The following is a 12,553-nucleotide window of genomic DNA, read 5'->3' as shown; positions in this document are numbered from 1 at the left end:
GGCGGAACCTACCAGGCGGTGCTGCCGTGGGCCGCGGGGCCCAGGTGACAGAGCAGCTCCAGGGCGTGTGCAGGGCTCGCTGCATCCTCCGGGGACTCGTGGCCGCCCGGCTCCAGCTCCGCTGGCATCCTCCACACTGCGGCGCACGTCACGACTTTGCCATCTGCAGCTGAGGGACAAGGGAGACGTGAGCAGAGCGTGGCCGCCCGCCCTGCGGACGGCGCCCACACACGCAGCCCCGGGCCCGCACCCCTGCCCTCGAAACGCTGACCAGGCGGGCGGCTCCAGACCCTGCTCCCCTGCCCTGTTCCAACACATCAACCTGCTTTAGAAGAAAATTTAATTTCCTCAAAATCGATTTCCTCCTGTTCTTCCTCAACAGCTCTTCAAAAAAGGGAGTGAAATGAAGGTGGGGCGCAGCTAAAGATATAATCACCACGGGTGCTGCTGGGTCTAAGAGAGGCATTAAATGGACTTTCCCTGAAAGCTCTGTGAGAGCACCTTGCACAGGGGCTGAGAGCCCTGCACACACTGCTTTCACACGTACGTGCTAAATGGTGTCAGTGGTGGCGCAGGCCCCCGTCCACTGAGGGGATGAGTGCGGGCCGGACGCCACAGGCTAAGCCCTGGTGGAGAGCAGTCCGGCGCCCGATGGTGACGCACAGCCACTTTGTGGACAGGGACACTGAGCACAGACAAGACACGCGGGTCACCTCTTTTCAGGAACCTGTCTGGCTCTAGGTCTCTGCCCTCTAAACAACTTTTCTTTTTTTAAAAAAGACAATTTTTCAGTAAGACACAAAATAAGATGAAAAGACAAAACAAAAAGAAACAGATTTAACATTATGTGGTTAAAAACTGAATCATAAATTCCTAAATGTAAACCCTTTCAAAATTTGCTTTCCATTTAGTTCTAAACGGCATATGTGATAAACACCTTCCCCTTTCAAAAAGTCTTTAATAAATGATAATAAAACAATGAACAGGCTTCAGCATTAAATCGTCAATTGGTATCATGTGAAGAATATGAAAGAATTGTAGAAAAAGAAAGAATACCCCAAGAAATAAGAAAACAAAGGACCTTAGAGTACATTTAAAAACGTCCCACTTCTTATTAGATACATGGTCCTCCAATCTAAACACCAACTAATGAAGCAAGAAATACAGCAGTGAACACAACGGGCAAAATGCCTGGCTCCCCAGGTACTACTATCATAATACCGTTATTACCCATGATCAAATCGTCAGTAGAAGGATCAGGGTTTCAACCAAGGCTTTCTGATCCCAATCTCAGTGCTCAGTCCACAAACTTCATTGTGTCTGAGAGAGTATGGAGTTGCAGCTTAAAGAAAAAAGAATCATGTATATTACATATAAATTTAATGTTAACACATCCACCTTTAACCATGAAAAAGTAGTTCACGACAGCTTCTGCCTACGAGAGAATGATTTTTTTGCTGAGATTTTTAGTTCCACAGTCTTGCTGTAGAGCCCATGGGATTGGCAGTGGAACTCCTGAAACAGGAGAACTAACTGAAGAGAGAGTTGGCAACTTTAATAAGCTGAAAAGAATAAGCAAATGCCCGAAACATTCACCCAGCAGAGGCACAGATTATACTAATCTCCCTAAATGACAGAAAAAGAAGTTTCTAATCTGAAAAGTGATGGGACTGATAACATGAGAACTGAACTGTGGCTGCAGTGCACAACATGACAGAAGATGACACAGCAAACATAGCTACTGTTCAGGAAGCAACTAGTGTGCGGGAAACAACTAGTGTGCGGGAAACAACTAGTGTGTGGGAAGCAGCTAGTGTGTGGGAAGCAGCTAGTGTGCGGGAAACTAGTGCGCGGGAGAAGCAACTAGTGGCGGATTTCCCACTGAACGGCTCCTTCTTCTGAGAATTCTGTGCATGTGTCAGGAAGGTAACTCCTGTAGCTGCCTGCTCACCCAGCAAACATAACTGCCGGGGGGTGAACAGTTAAATACTTTCCTCTTGAGAAGAGGAATGAGACGAGAATGCTTTGTGCTACCACCTGTAGCTAACGTTACACCAGAGGTCCCAACTACTTCAGTATGGCAAGAAAAAAAATAAAGATATGAGAACATGAAAAGAATAAAAACACTGGGGCTTCCCTGGTGGCGCAGTGGTTGAGAATCCGCCTGCCAATGCAGGGGACACAGGTTCGAGCCCTGGTCTGGGAAGATCCCACATGCTGCAGAGCAACTGGGCCCGTGAGCCACAATTACTGAGCCTGCGCGTCTGGAGCCTGTGCTCCGCAACAAGAGAGGCCACGATAGTGAGAGGCCCATGCACCGCGATGAGGAGTGGCCGCCGCTTGCCACAAGTGGAGAAAGCCCTTGCACAGAAACGAAGACACAACACATTCATAAATAAATAAATAAAGCAAACTGTCAACAAGTAAAAATAAATAAACACTATTAAAAAAATAAAAATACTGTTACTTGCTAATGATTATATGTATAGAAAACTTAAGAGAATTTACACTTATAGACATTAGAAATAAAACAGGGAATTTAGCAAAATTGCTAGACACAAGGGTGATATATAAAATTCGATTGGTATCTATAGATTAACAACAAAAATTTTAAAGACAAAATTTGAAAAACTATTAACAATAGAATTAAAAAATGAAATATCCAATAATATCTCAAACTAAAGAGGTGCCAAATGAAGACGACTGTTGAGAGCAGGCGAAGGCCTCAGTAAATGGAGGGGCATACCATGGTCAAGGATGGGAAGCTTCACTACTGGAAAGAGCCCTTGAACCCCAAAGTTCTAGATGGCTTTTTTTTTTCCTTTTTTTGGTAGAAATCAACAACCTGATTCTGAAGTCCTAAAACTTACATGGAAACGTGAACCGCCCAGATGGCCAAGACAGTCATGCAGAAGAACAAAACTGGATGGTTTACAACCTGATATTAATTTACTGCCGATACACAGATAGATCAATAGCTCAGAGAAAGAAAATGGAATCCAGAAAGAGACCTTACACAGATGGTCGCCTGATTTACAACAAAATGCCATTTACTGGAGTGGACAAAGGATGGTCTTTTCAATAAACGATGCTGGATCAATTTTATCAATATATCCACGTGAAAAAAACAAGCTGCATTCTACCTCACAACACACCCAAAAACTACCTCCAGACAGACTGAAGTTCAAAATGAGAAAGACAAAATCATACAAATCTTTTCTAGACGATATAGTAGAATATCCTCATAACTCTTCAATAAGCAAAGATTTCTTAATCAGGGCAGAAAAACCACTAATCACAAAGGAAAAGGCCGATAACAGACTACTTTATAATTAAGAACTTCTTTCACCAAAAGACATTGGACTTCATCAAAATTAAAAACTGCTGCTCTTGGAAAGACACTGCTTTAAAAATGAAGCAAAACTTGGAGAAAATATTCAGAATACATATGTCTGTATCCAGATAAAGGGCTTGTATCCAGAATATATAAAGAACTCCTACAACTTAATGATAAGACAAATAACCCAGTTTTTAAAAGTGGGCAGAAGACTGAATCAGACATTTCACAAAAGAAAACATATGAACGGTCAACAAGCACCAGAAAAGATGCTCAATATCAACAGTAACTGGAGAAATGCAAAACAAAACCAAAATGAGATACACTACACACCTGCCAGAATGGCTAAAATTTAATGTAAAAATGATCACCACCACCAAGTACTGGCAAAGATGTGGAGCAACCAGATCCCTCAAAGGACTGTTGGAAAGAGCGTAAAATAGTTCAAACACTTTGGCGGTTGGACACCCACACACCAGGTGACCAGCAATTCCACTCTCAGGAGAGGCTGTCACGACGCGTGGCCTGTTGGTAACGGGCTTTGTGGCCGCTCTCTGATTCCAGCAGTTAAACCTGGCCCCAAAGCAAGAGTGGCCTGGTGATGGTATGTATGTAACTGCCAGAAGCCAGGGGCCGGCAATTAGCCTAATGACCAACAGGCCAGGTTACCAGCCAAGGGAGGCCAACTGGCCGATAGACAACAGGAGACGGTGCTGCAAGGAGCGAAACAGATGGCCCTCCGACCCAGCCCTGGCTGCCCGCACACGCAGGCAGGAGTCCACACAACTGTAGAAGGAAACAAGAGTGAGCGAACAGGAGGCTGAGGGGCATAACCCCACTGAAAGTTGTGCTCCTTTACCCAGGCCTGGTCTGAGCCAGTTTCAGACACGGGACCCCCTGTCAGAAATAAGGCCAGAAGCCCAGCAGTCAGAACCCCACAGCACCAGGGCAGGTGTGTACTGAGACGATTCCCCAAGTCTTCGCCCAGGGACCTCGTGCTGCTTACTTGGTGATCACACGCCGGGCACAGGGCCACACCCTGGCAGTTCAAGGTCCACTGAACCCAAAGCGTCCCATGCCCCCCTGTTAGACTGGGGACATTTGGGGGCCAGGCAATAAATGGACAAAGACAGGTCCCAATGGGCCTGAAGACCCTCCCGGACATATGTCATTTCCATGGGCCTGACATGACAGTGGGTAGAACACCCACTGCCCTGAGGCCTGTGCGGTCAGGGGGTGGAAGCCTCAGAAAGTGCCCTCCCACCCCATCAAAGGGTGGCAGAGACATGCGCCGACTTTAAGGACCAGGGCGTGGAGCGCCAGGGCCCTGTTTAATCCACTCTGGCCTCTGCAGAAAGCCCGTGGGCCCTGGCGGGCAAGCGCAGATGGCCATCAGCCCAGCGACGGGGGAGCCCTACCTGCTCACAGCTTCCCTCGGCCTCAGGGACAGGACCTGTGGACACTGCCCCCGAACGTTCTCTCCTGCCCCAGAGAACAAAGAGGCCTGGGAAGCGCCTGTGCCTCTGTGAGGAGGAACCTGGGTGTGTTTCGCCAGAGCTGCGCTGGTGCCCCGCTCGCTCCACCCTCTGCGCCTGGGAACGCTGGGCCCGCCCAGCCACAAGGGGACGCGGCGGCCGCCTGCCGGTGGGGTAAGGGCCAGAGGGCTCTCAGCAAGGTTGGGCTGGGATGCACGTTTGGGGGACCTGCTGGTGTGGAAGATGGTGGCAGAAACGGTAGAGCATCGGCTTCACGGAGGGACCCCAGGCTTCCAGCGAGTCACATGCCTTTTGAAAAACTGCTCCGACCGTGTTTCTGGGCCCTGATGGATGGACCGCAGTGCACCAACTGACCGAGTATCACTCCTGCAAGAGCTCAGTCGTACCCACCAGGGCACAGAGCCAGGCAGGCCCAGAAGGCACAGGCCACAGAACACACATCCCCCACCAGCGCCCGCCTGTGCTGATGGCCAATTGGCTGCAGGGGGAGAAAGAGCCTGAGCGGGTTTACAAAAGGGTGGGCTTGGGCAGGCATAGCCCACTATGGGCAGTGGCCACAAAGCAGCTGCACTCAGGGCGGCTGGGAAAACGATGGCGGGGCGGGGGGGGGGGGGCAACACACAGAGCTGCGAGAGCCACCCAGCCCCTCCTCTCTGTGTGCACCCGAGGCCAGGGGCCAACCGGTCCGAAGCCCAGAAGAGAAGGACTGGAAGACTCGGAGGCACAGAGCCGAGTCCGACACAGACGCTGACGCTGCCCATGAGGATGCAAAACACGATCAAACGGTTAATACAAGGTCAAGATCGGCAAGTGCTTTGAGAGATCCAGGTGAGGTGCTAAAGGAAGGAGACGCCTTCCCTGAGCGGGGAGGACCAAAGGAAAGGGTGCTGGGAACAGGAGCTACTTGACCTCAGCCCCAAGGAGGGTTTGGGCACATGGAAATGGACACAGAGGCGTCCTGAAGCAGGATTAAGGGCCGAGAGACCTCGGAGGATGGAGAATGGCCAATGGTTCTACTTAGGATACGGTAAAGGTGAATTAAAGCTGGGAGAAATGAGGTTTGAAGCCCTCTGAGGACCAGACCAGGAAGGGCCTTGAGGACGGATGAGGAGTGTGGAGGATCTGTTCCAGACACCGGACGGAGGCTGGCGGTTCTGAATCGGGACCCAAGCGCCTGGCAGAAAGTAGGAATTCAATCAGTGCAAGGTACAAGGTGAGTCCGAAGCCCCTAACTGGAAAATGTACACGCTAGAAGTTATGCTGAGGAAGACCAGAAAGTTACCGAGTTCGGTGCCCATGGGAGGTGCCTGCCAACGCCACCTCCCCTAGAAATGGGCAAACCTGCAAAACACGCTGCACCAGAGTGTGTGCTTTTGGTCTTAGGAATACGGTAGGCATTATCAGAAACTCTCCAAATGCTCAGAGGCAGATGAAATGGAAGGTAAACAGTACTAAATGAGAAACGCTGGAGGTATACCCATCGAGACATGCAAATTGGCTCTGAAACGCTAAGGATTTCCGTATCTATATGAATCTCAACCGCATTCGGCACACACCCACCAGCTATCAAAGGAACTAAGGCGGTTTTAAGAAGGAAAGTGCTGTAATAACCACTGAGGCATTCTTCTTTTATCTGTTTTCAAAGCTATCCTGAAGTTAGGACCTGCAATGTAACTGCCCGAACTACTGCTCCAGTGCCCAGGAGCCCCCAGAGGGCAGGGCCTGCCGCCAAACGAGCCCAGCCTTCACACAGCAGATTCAGACCACAGGACATCCGAGGGAAGGGAACTCCGCACCATGCCTTTGCATCCTACAGATGAGGAAACCGAGGCCTCCAGAACCTAACTGCCCTCCCCTGGCTCACACGGCTCCTAAGCGCCAGAGTCAGAAATCAGATGAAGCCTCCTGTGTCCAGAACAGCCCCCCGCTCTGAAAGGGAAAATACAAGCCGTGCCCTAAAGGCCAATTTGATGCCAGTCTATCTTTTACAGGTAACACACGAGCTAAAGCCACTTAGTGAGATAAAAAGATAATCGGGCAAACGAGTGGAAAAGGCGTACTTGAGGCTGCAAGTGTGCCCACGCAGTGTGCGGACTGCTGCAGGGATGTCGAGTCCAGGGCTTAGGGGGCTCAGAGGAGATGAGAGTCTTTGTAAGCCTCAGCCACCGCGCCGGTCGGCTCGGCTAAAGGGCCAGCGGTGCCTGGCTGGGGACACAGTCTGACCCCAGCTGGAGGGGAGGGGCTGCCACAGGTGCTGCAGCTCAGAATCCCAGGCTATCTTTAGAGACTTCAGCCGGCTCTGAGTCTCACACAGGCTGAGCAGGGTGAATGAGGCAGAATCCGCTCCACTCGGCCTGCCCGCCAGTGAGCCCGGACCGCCTGTAACCTCAGCCTTCTAGGTGCTTGAGAAGAGCGTCCCGCGTGAACTACTCCGCCCGGCGCGGGGAGGAGCCTGCAGTGAGGAACAAAGGAGAGAGAGGTGCCTCACCCCAGCACTAGTGCAGGAGCCCCTGTACCGGAGATGCCATCGCAGGGCCAGGATGGGGTGGGGGGCTGGCCGTGAGCTCCACAGACGGGGTGGGCCCAGGAAGGAAGCACGCTAGCCCGGGGGCTCTGGCCTCGGAGAAAAGAGAGAGGAGATCTGGGCGGGTCCTCAAGAGCCCCGACCTGTGTGACCAGCAGACTTGGGTCTGGGTGGAGCCTGCCCTGAGTCCCCACAGTGAAGAGTCACAGCCTCTCACTCGGTTCCTGAGACAGTTCACAGACCAGGGCCCCTGCTTTTAGGGAAACCCAGGTCCCCCTGGGGAAAGACCCAATAGCACTGCCACGAGAATACACTGTACGTTTTCCTCAAAGCCTTCCCCCAAAGAAGCCAGGCGCTTTCCAGGACAGCTGGGCCACAAGGAGAGGGCCCTGTGAGAGCTGACGGAGCCCCCGGGCTCAGCACACCCCCCGTCTAGCCATCAGACCTACGGGGTGGCGGCCAAGGCCCCCCCGCGAAGGGCCAGCGGGGCCAGCGGGCCCAGCTCCTTAAGGTGTACTGGGGAAGGCAGGGGGAAGGACCCCCACACAGCACCCACCCCAGGGGCAGCGGAGCCAGTGGTGAGACGTCCCCACCCATCAAAACAGGAGCCAGAGGCAGCATCGCACATGGGCGTCGAGAGCCCAAATGGCCCTGACCTTGGGAAAGAGCTGGCACACTGAGCGTGCTCCCGTCCACACCAAACCCACAGGGCACCTGCGAGGAGGCAGCAGATTCCCGGACGGTGGCAGTGGATTGTCACAAAGCTCATCGGGCAGGTGATGCCAACTGCAGCCACGGTTCCGGTGTGCTGCCGTCACGGAGGCAAGACAGTGCAGCCTCAGCTTCAGACTCGGGTATCGATGGAGGGTTTCTGCTCACAAGGCAGCTTGGAAGGGTCACCAGCAGCCAGGCCCCAATGCCAGCAGAGACAACGGCTCCCGGCTCCGGCACGGCCGCACCTGCTCTCGGGTCCTGAACCCACCGGAACCTCCTCCAGGGTGTGCACGCCCTGCCCGCCGGCCCAGTCGGGCCCACCACCTGTTTCTGAAGGGTCCACAAGCTGAGCATGGGTTTGCATTTTAAAAGGGACAAAAAGGGAGACAGGAAGAGCCTGAGAAAGGGTCCGCACGGCCCACAAAGCTGAAAGGGTTACTACCGTGCCCCCATCTCAGCTCCGTGGGCGCCGGTCACAGCCTGCTCTGCGACAAACACGCAGCCCCTCGGGCACCCTCCTGTCGGCCTGCCCCGTCGGGGGTCTGGGGGCACTGCAGGAGGAAGGCTTCTGCAAGGGGTCCCGTGAGTGGCACAGTGCCAGGATGTCCAGAGAGCTCGACCCCGAGTGGGCCAGAACCCTCGTCCCCCTGCGGCCCTGCTGTGTCTGCCTGGCAATGACCTTTCCACGGCCTCCCAGCCCAGAGCCCCGAGCCCAGAGCCCCGGTGGCCCACCCAGCTCCAGAAGGCCTCACACCCAGGCCAGCCTTCTGGTTCCTCCCTCAGGCCCCTGTGTGGTCCCTGCACCAGCCAGGATGGAACCACGTGAGCACAAAGGCGCAGGTTCCCACTCACGGCCCTCGTCCCAGAGCTCCAGCACAGCCCTGCCCTCCCGGCTCTGCTGGGACCACCCGCCCCATTACTCCTGAGACCGCCAGAGACATTCACAGCCGTGGCCCCAGTGCTGTCCAGACTCCCCCAGTCTCTGTGGCAGGCCCTGCGGGCGGCGCTGGGGCCACCGCCACCAGCCTCCTCCGAGTGACCACAGGAACGCGCCCAGACCACCTGCCTCTCGCCCTGCAGCCCCGGCCCACAGACCGCGCACCAGCGCCCGGCAGGGAACAGGTCAGCCAGGCCCCCCTCCCTGACCGCCGACCCTGCCCCCCCTCCCTGACCACCGATCCTGCGGCTCGGCCAGGCTGCCCCCGCAGAGGCCTCTCCCTGCCCACCTCTAAAGGGGCGCCGGCTCTCCCTCCAGCGGGCCAGCTTCAGACCACAGAGAGACTGCCCGTCTTGGAAACTCGACTTGTACAGACTCAGCTCCTTCCAGGGACCGCGCACCCCAAAGCTGTGGCTGTGTGCCTGGGCCAGCGCCCTAAGAACTGCCGGCACAGGGGGTCCTTGGGTTTAACCTTGACCCCCGACTGCAAACGCTCTGCCGTCAGAGCCTATGGAGGGTCGCGGCTGCGACGCAGGCTCCCGGCAGGGGTGCGCTCTGACGGGCTGGGGACGGGGCCAGCTGGCTGCGTGATGCCGTTGCCCGGGGAACGGCCACTGAAGCGTGTGCCCCTCCACAGGCGCGGGAGCCCAGCTGGTGCCCATTACCGCGCTCGGGGTGGTGGGCCGGAGCCAGCTCCAGAAGCCGGATCCTCCCCACCGACAAGCAGGCTGATCTGGTGGCCTGGCTACTGAGCACAGCAGCCCTCACCCGCCCAATAAAGTGCAGAGCGGAGAGAAGGAACCATCTCAAGGACGCGCTCTTAGGAAACGATCCCTGCCGACTAGCAGTGAGGACGAAGGATAATCCTTTTTCCTTTTTCTTATTGTAAATGTTCCTCTTTCCTCTCTTTATTCTACTTAAAATGGCTCAAAATGCAGGAAGTGAAGTGGGGGATTCTGAAACACAAAAGTAAAAGACTCAATTTAAAACATGTCTGCCTGATCATCAATCTTTTTTAAATGAACTGGCCACTATTTGGAAACTCTGGATCTTTCCACGAAACACACACACACACAAAAGCTGCTTGGGAGGCTTGACAACATCTTACACATTTACAGCACTTTCCACGGGACAATCTCCAAGCGCTCACATCTTTACAAGTCCCAAAGGCAGCTGAAGTTGGTCTAACTGTGCCATTTGCATTTGCTGGAAAGCTCCTGAAAGGGAGGGCTGGGAAGCGGGCGGGTGGCGGATGTGTACGCGGTGGACCCCCGATAACGTTCCCTCCTGGCACCCGACCGGCACCCCACAGCCCAGCTGCTGGACGAGGGGTAACGCGACAGGGAAACAAACGGCTGGAGCTGACAGACCCCAGTCCGCCGACACGGTCCCGGGCAACAGGTCTGCACGCCCCCACATCAGCCCTCGCTCTCCCTCCGCCTCGCCGCCCCGTGCCCGAGGGTGGTTCATCCGCCACAGCTCCTTCCTGCCCGGCCTGCCCCCATCCTCCACCGCATCCTCCACCCCCTCCCCCTCCCCCTCCCCTCCTCCCCCTCCCCCTCCTCCCCCTCCCCCTCCCCCTCCCCCTCCTCCTCCTGGGTTTCCCAGCTTCCCCTTCCCCCGCTCCACCGCGTGTGGCATCTTTAGTCAGTGCTGCACGTGGGAACCTGGTTCCTTCCCTGCAGCATCCTTCATGGCTGGGGGAGCCACCACGAGTGGTGAGTAAAAGCGATGCCTGTCACCTCTGGGCGGGAGCTCTGTCCCCTGTACTGCAGGTGACACTCAGGTGGTGGCTTCCCTCGGCCTCGGCAGCAGGACGAGACAGGAGCAGGGCCCAGCCAACCTGCAGGGACATTCAGCGGAGCACAGGCGGCAGGAGAGAGAGAGAGAGGCAGCAAAGGGGGCGGGGGGTGCAGCGGGGCTGGAGGGCAGGAGCCCCTGCAATTCAGCCATGGAGGGACCAAGGAGCTGTGAAGGCCATGGAAAAATACCCAGCAACCCAGCACTGCTTCCAGAAGAAAAGCTCAAACAAGAACAAAAGAGTATGTACAGATTTTCAATACAGCTTTTTTTATAAGAGAAAAACATTGAAAATATAACCAAAGGAGAACTGGTTACATACAAGAGACACTTCATACCACCGCTGAAAATGACCGAGAGGTGCACCCGCTCTCAGCTCTCTCGCCCTTGAACCCAGAGCCCTGGCGCCAGAAAGCCAAGCAGCCACGTCAAGAGGCCATACAGACATTGCAGCCACTGCTCAGTGTTCCCGGCCAAGGGCCAGTGTCAGCCGCTGTACATGGGAGCAGATGGGCCTCGCGAGGACCCCAGCTGCATCCCTCCAGAAGCTCCGGGCGAACCTCGAGGGCACGTCATGACTGCTGTCACCAGGCACACCTGCGTGTGACCCTGAAAACGCCTCACCTGACACGGTTTCCACTCATCTCCACGGCAGAGCTGGGCCTCAGAAAAGCCCCAGGACGGGCGCACAGGTGGAGGGTGGTCCAGGAGGCCTTCCTGCCGGGGGTGTCCTGGGAACGTGGGAACACCGGGTGAGAGTCTGGAGCTCAGGTCTGGAGCTGCCGTGGCTGTCAAGCTTCCAGGCGTGTCCTCTGAGGGGTCGTGTACTTTCACCTCATGGAGTGGGAAGGCCGTTCGTCAGCGCACAGAAAAGGCAGCGTGCTCTGGAGGGCAGGGGTGCCCTGCATCGCCTCGCAGCCCCCAGGGCCCCTCGCAGGACACAGGCACCATGTCTGCATGCCCAGCAGCCCCACGGCGGGTCACCCATCTCACATGCAGAGAGGAAACCAAAGTCCAGAGAGGGGTAGCCAGCCCAGGACACGGCTGAGAACACGGCAGCAGGGAGGAGCAGATGGACCGCAGGCCTGACTCCAGAGCAAAGCTGCCGACACCAGGCACTGGGCCTGCTGAAGAGACACAGAGCTGCTTCCACAAAATGAAGCTCCACGTGGGCGGGGTGTCTAGGTAACGCCTGTCCTCCCAACACAAGAGACTTGCCCGGCACATGGCACACGCTCGACAGTACTTGCTGGGTGCACGGACCGAGGGATGGACAGGTGGACATGTGCTCTGGTGCCCGTCCAGCGTGCGATCCACCCACCCATTCACTGTGTGCCCAGCATCAGCCAGGCTCTCTGGTTTCCTAAGAGGAAAAGAAGACCAGGAAGGCCCCTCCCGCAGGGACCAGCTCCAGTCCGTCTCCTGCTCATGCCGGCTGTATCCACCTGCCCCAGCCTAAACGCTCCAGGACATTAGCTGCACCCTCAGGGCCACTCCTGAGGCTGTTAGTGTCCTTTTCCCCAGGAGTGGTTCCTGTGAAATGCTGGACACACAGTCTGTGAGGTTTAAGGACAGGACCTCGCTGGCTCCTAGAAGACCAGCAGCGACCCCACCCAGGCTTTCTAACACACTGGGGCTGTCCCCCCACCACCAGCAATGTGGCTTAGAGAGAGGATCTTGGGAGGTGAGTCTGGACAGGGAGGGGCCAGTGCTGGGGGAAAGGGAGTCAGCAGAAGAAGCGGGCC

The 12,553-nt window shown here is 55.5% G+C and overlaps 1 protein-coding gene across 1 annotated transcript in view; it reads right to left on the bottom strand.

Annotated features, from left to right (window-relative positions):
- Positions 1-12,553, bottom strand: part of EIPR1 (EARP complex and GARP complex interacting protein 1) — a 90,583-nt gene that overhangs the window by 35,610 nt on the left and 42,420 nt on the right. Inside the window, exon 4 of the mRNA XM_065891273.1 lies at positions 13-169. Within this exon, the coding sequence (XP_065747345.1) occupies positions 13-169 (157 nt within the window). The remainder of the gene's footprint in view (positions 1-12; positions 170-12,553) is intronic.

Source organism: Phocoena phocoena, chromosome 14 (genome assembly GCF_963924675.1).
Source record: "Phocoena phocoena chromosome 14, mPhoPho1.1, whole genome shotgun sequence".
Classification (NCBI taxonomy): domain Eukaryota; kingdom Metazoa; phylum Chordata; class Mammalia; order Artiodactyla; family Phocoenidae; genus Phocoena; species Phocoena phocoena.
This window is presented reverse-complemented; position numbering and strand designations above follow the sequence as displayed.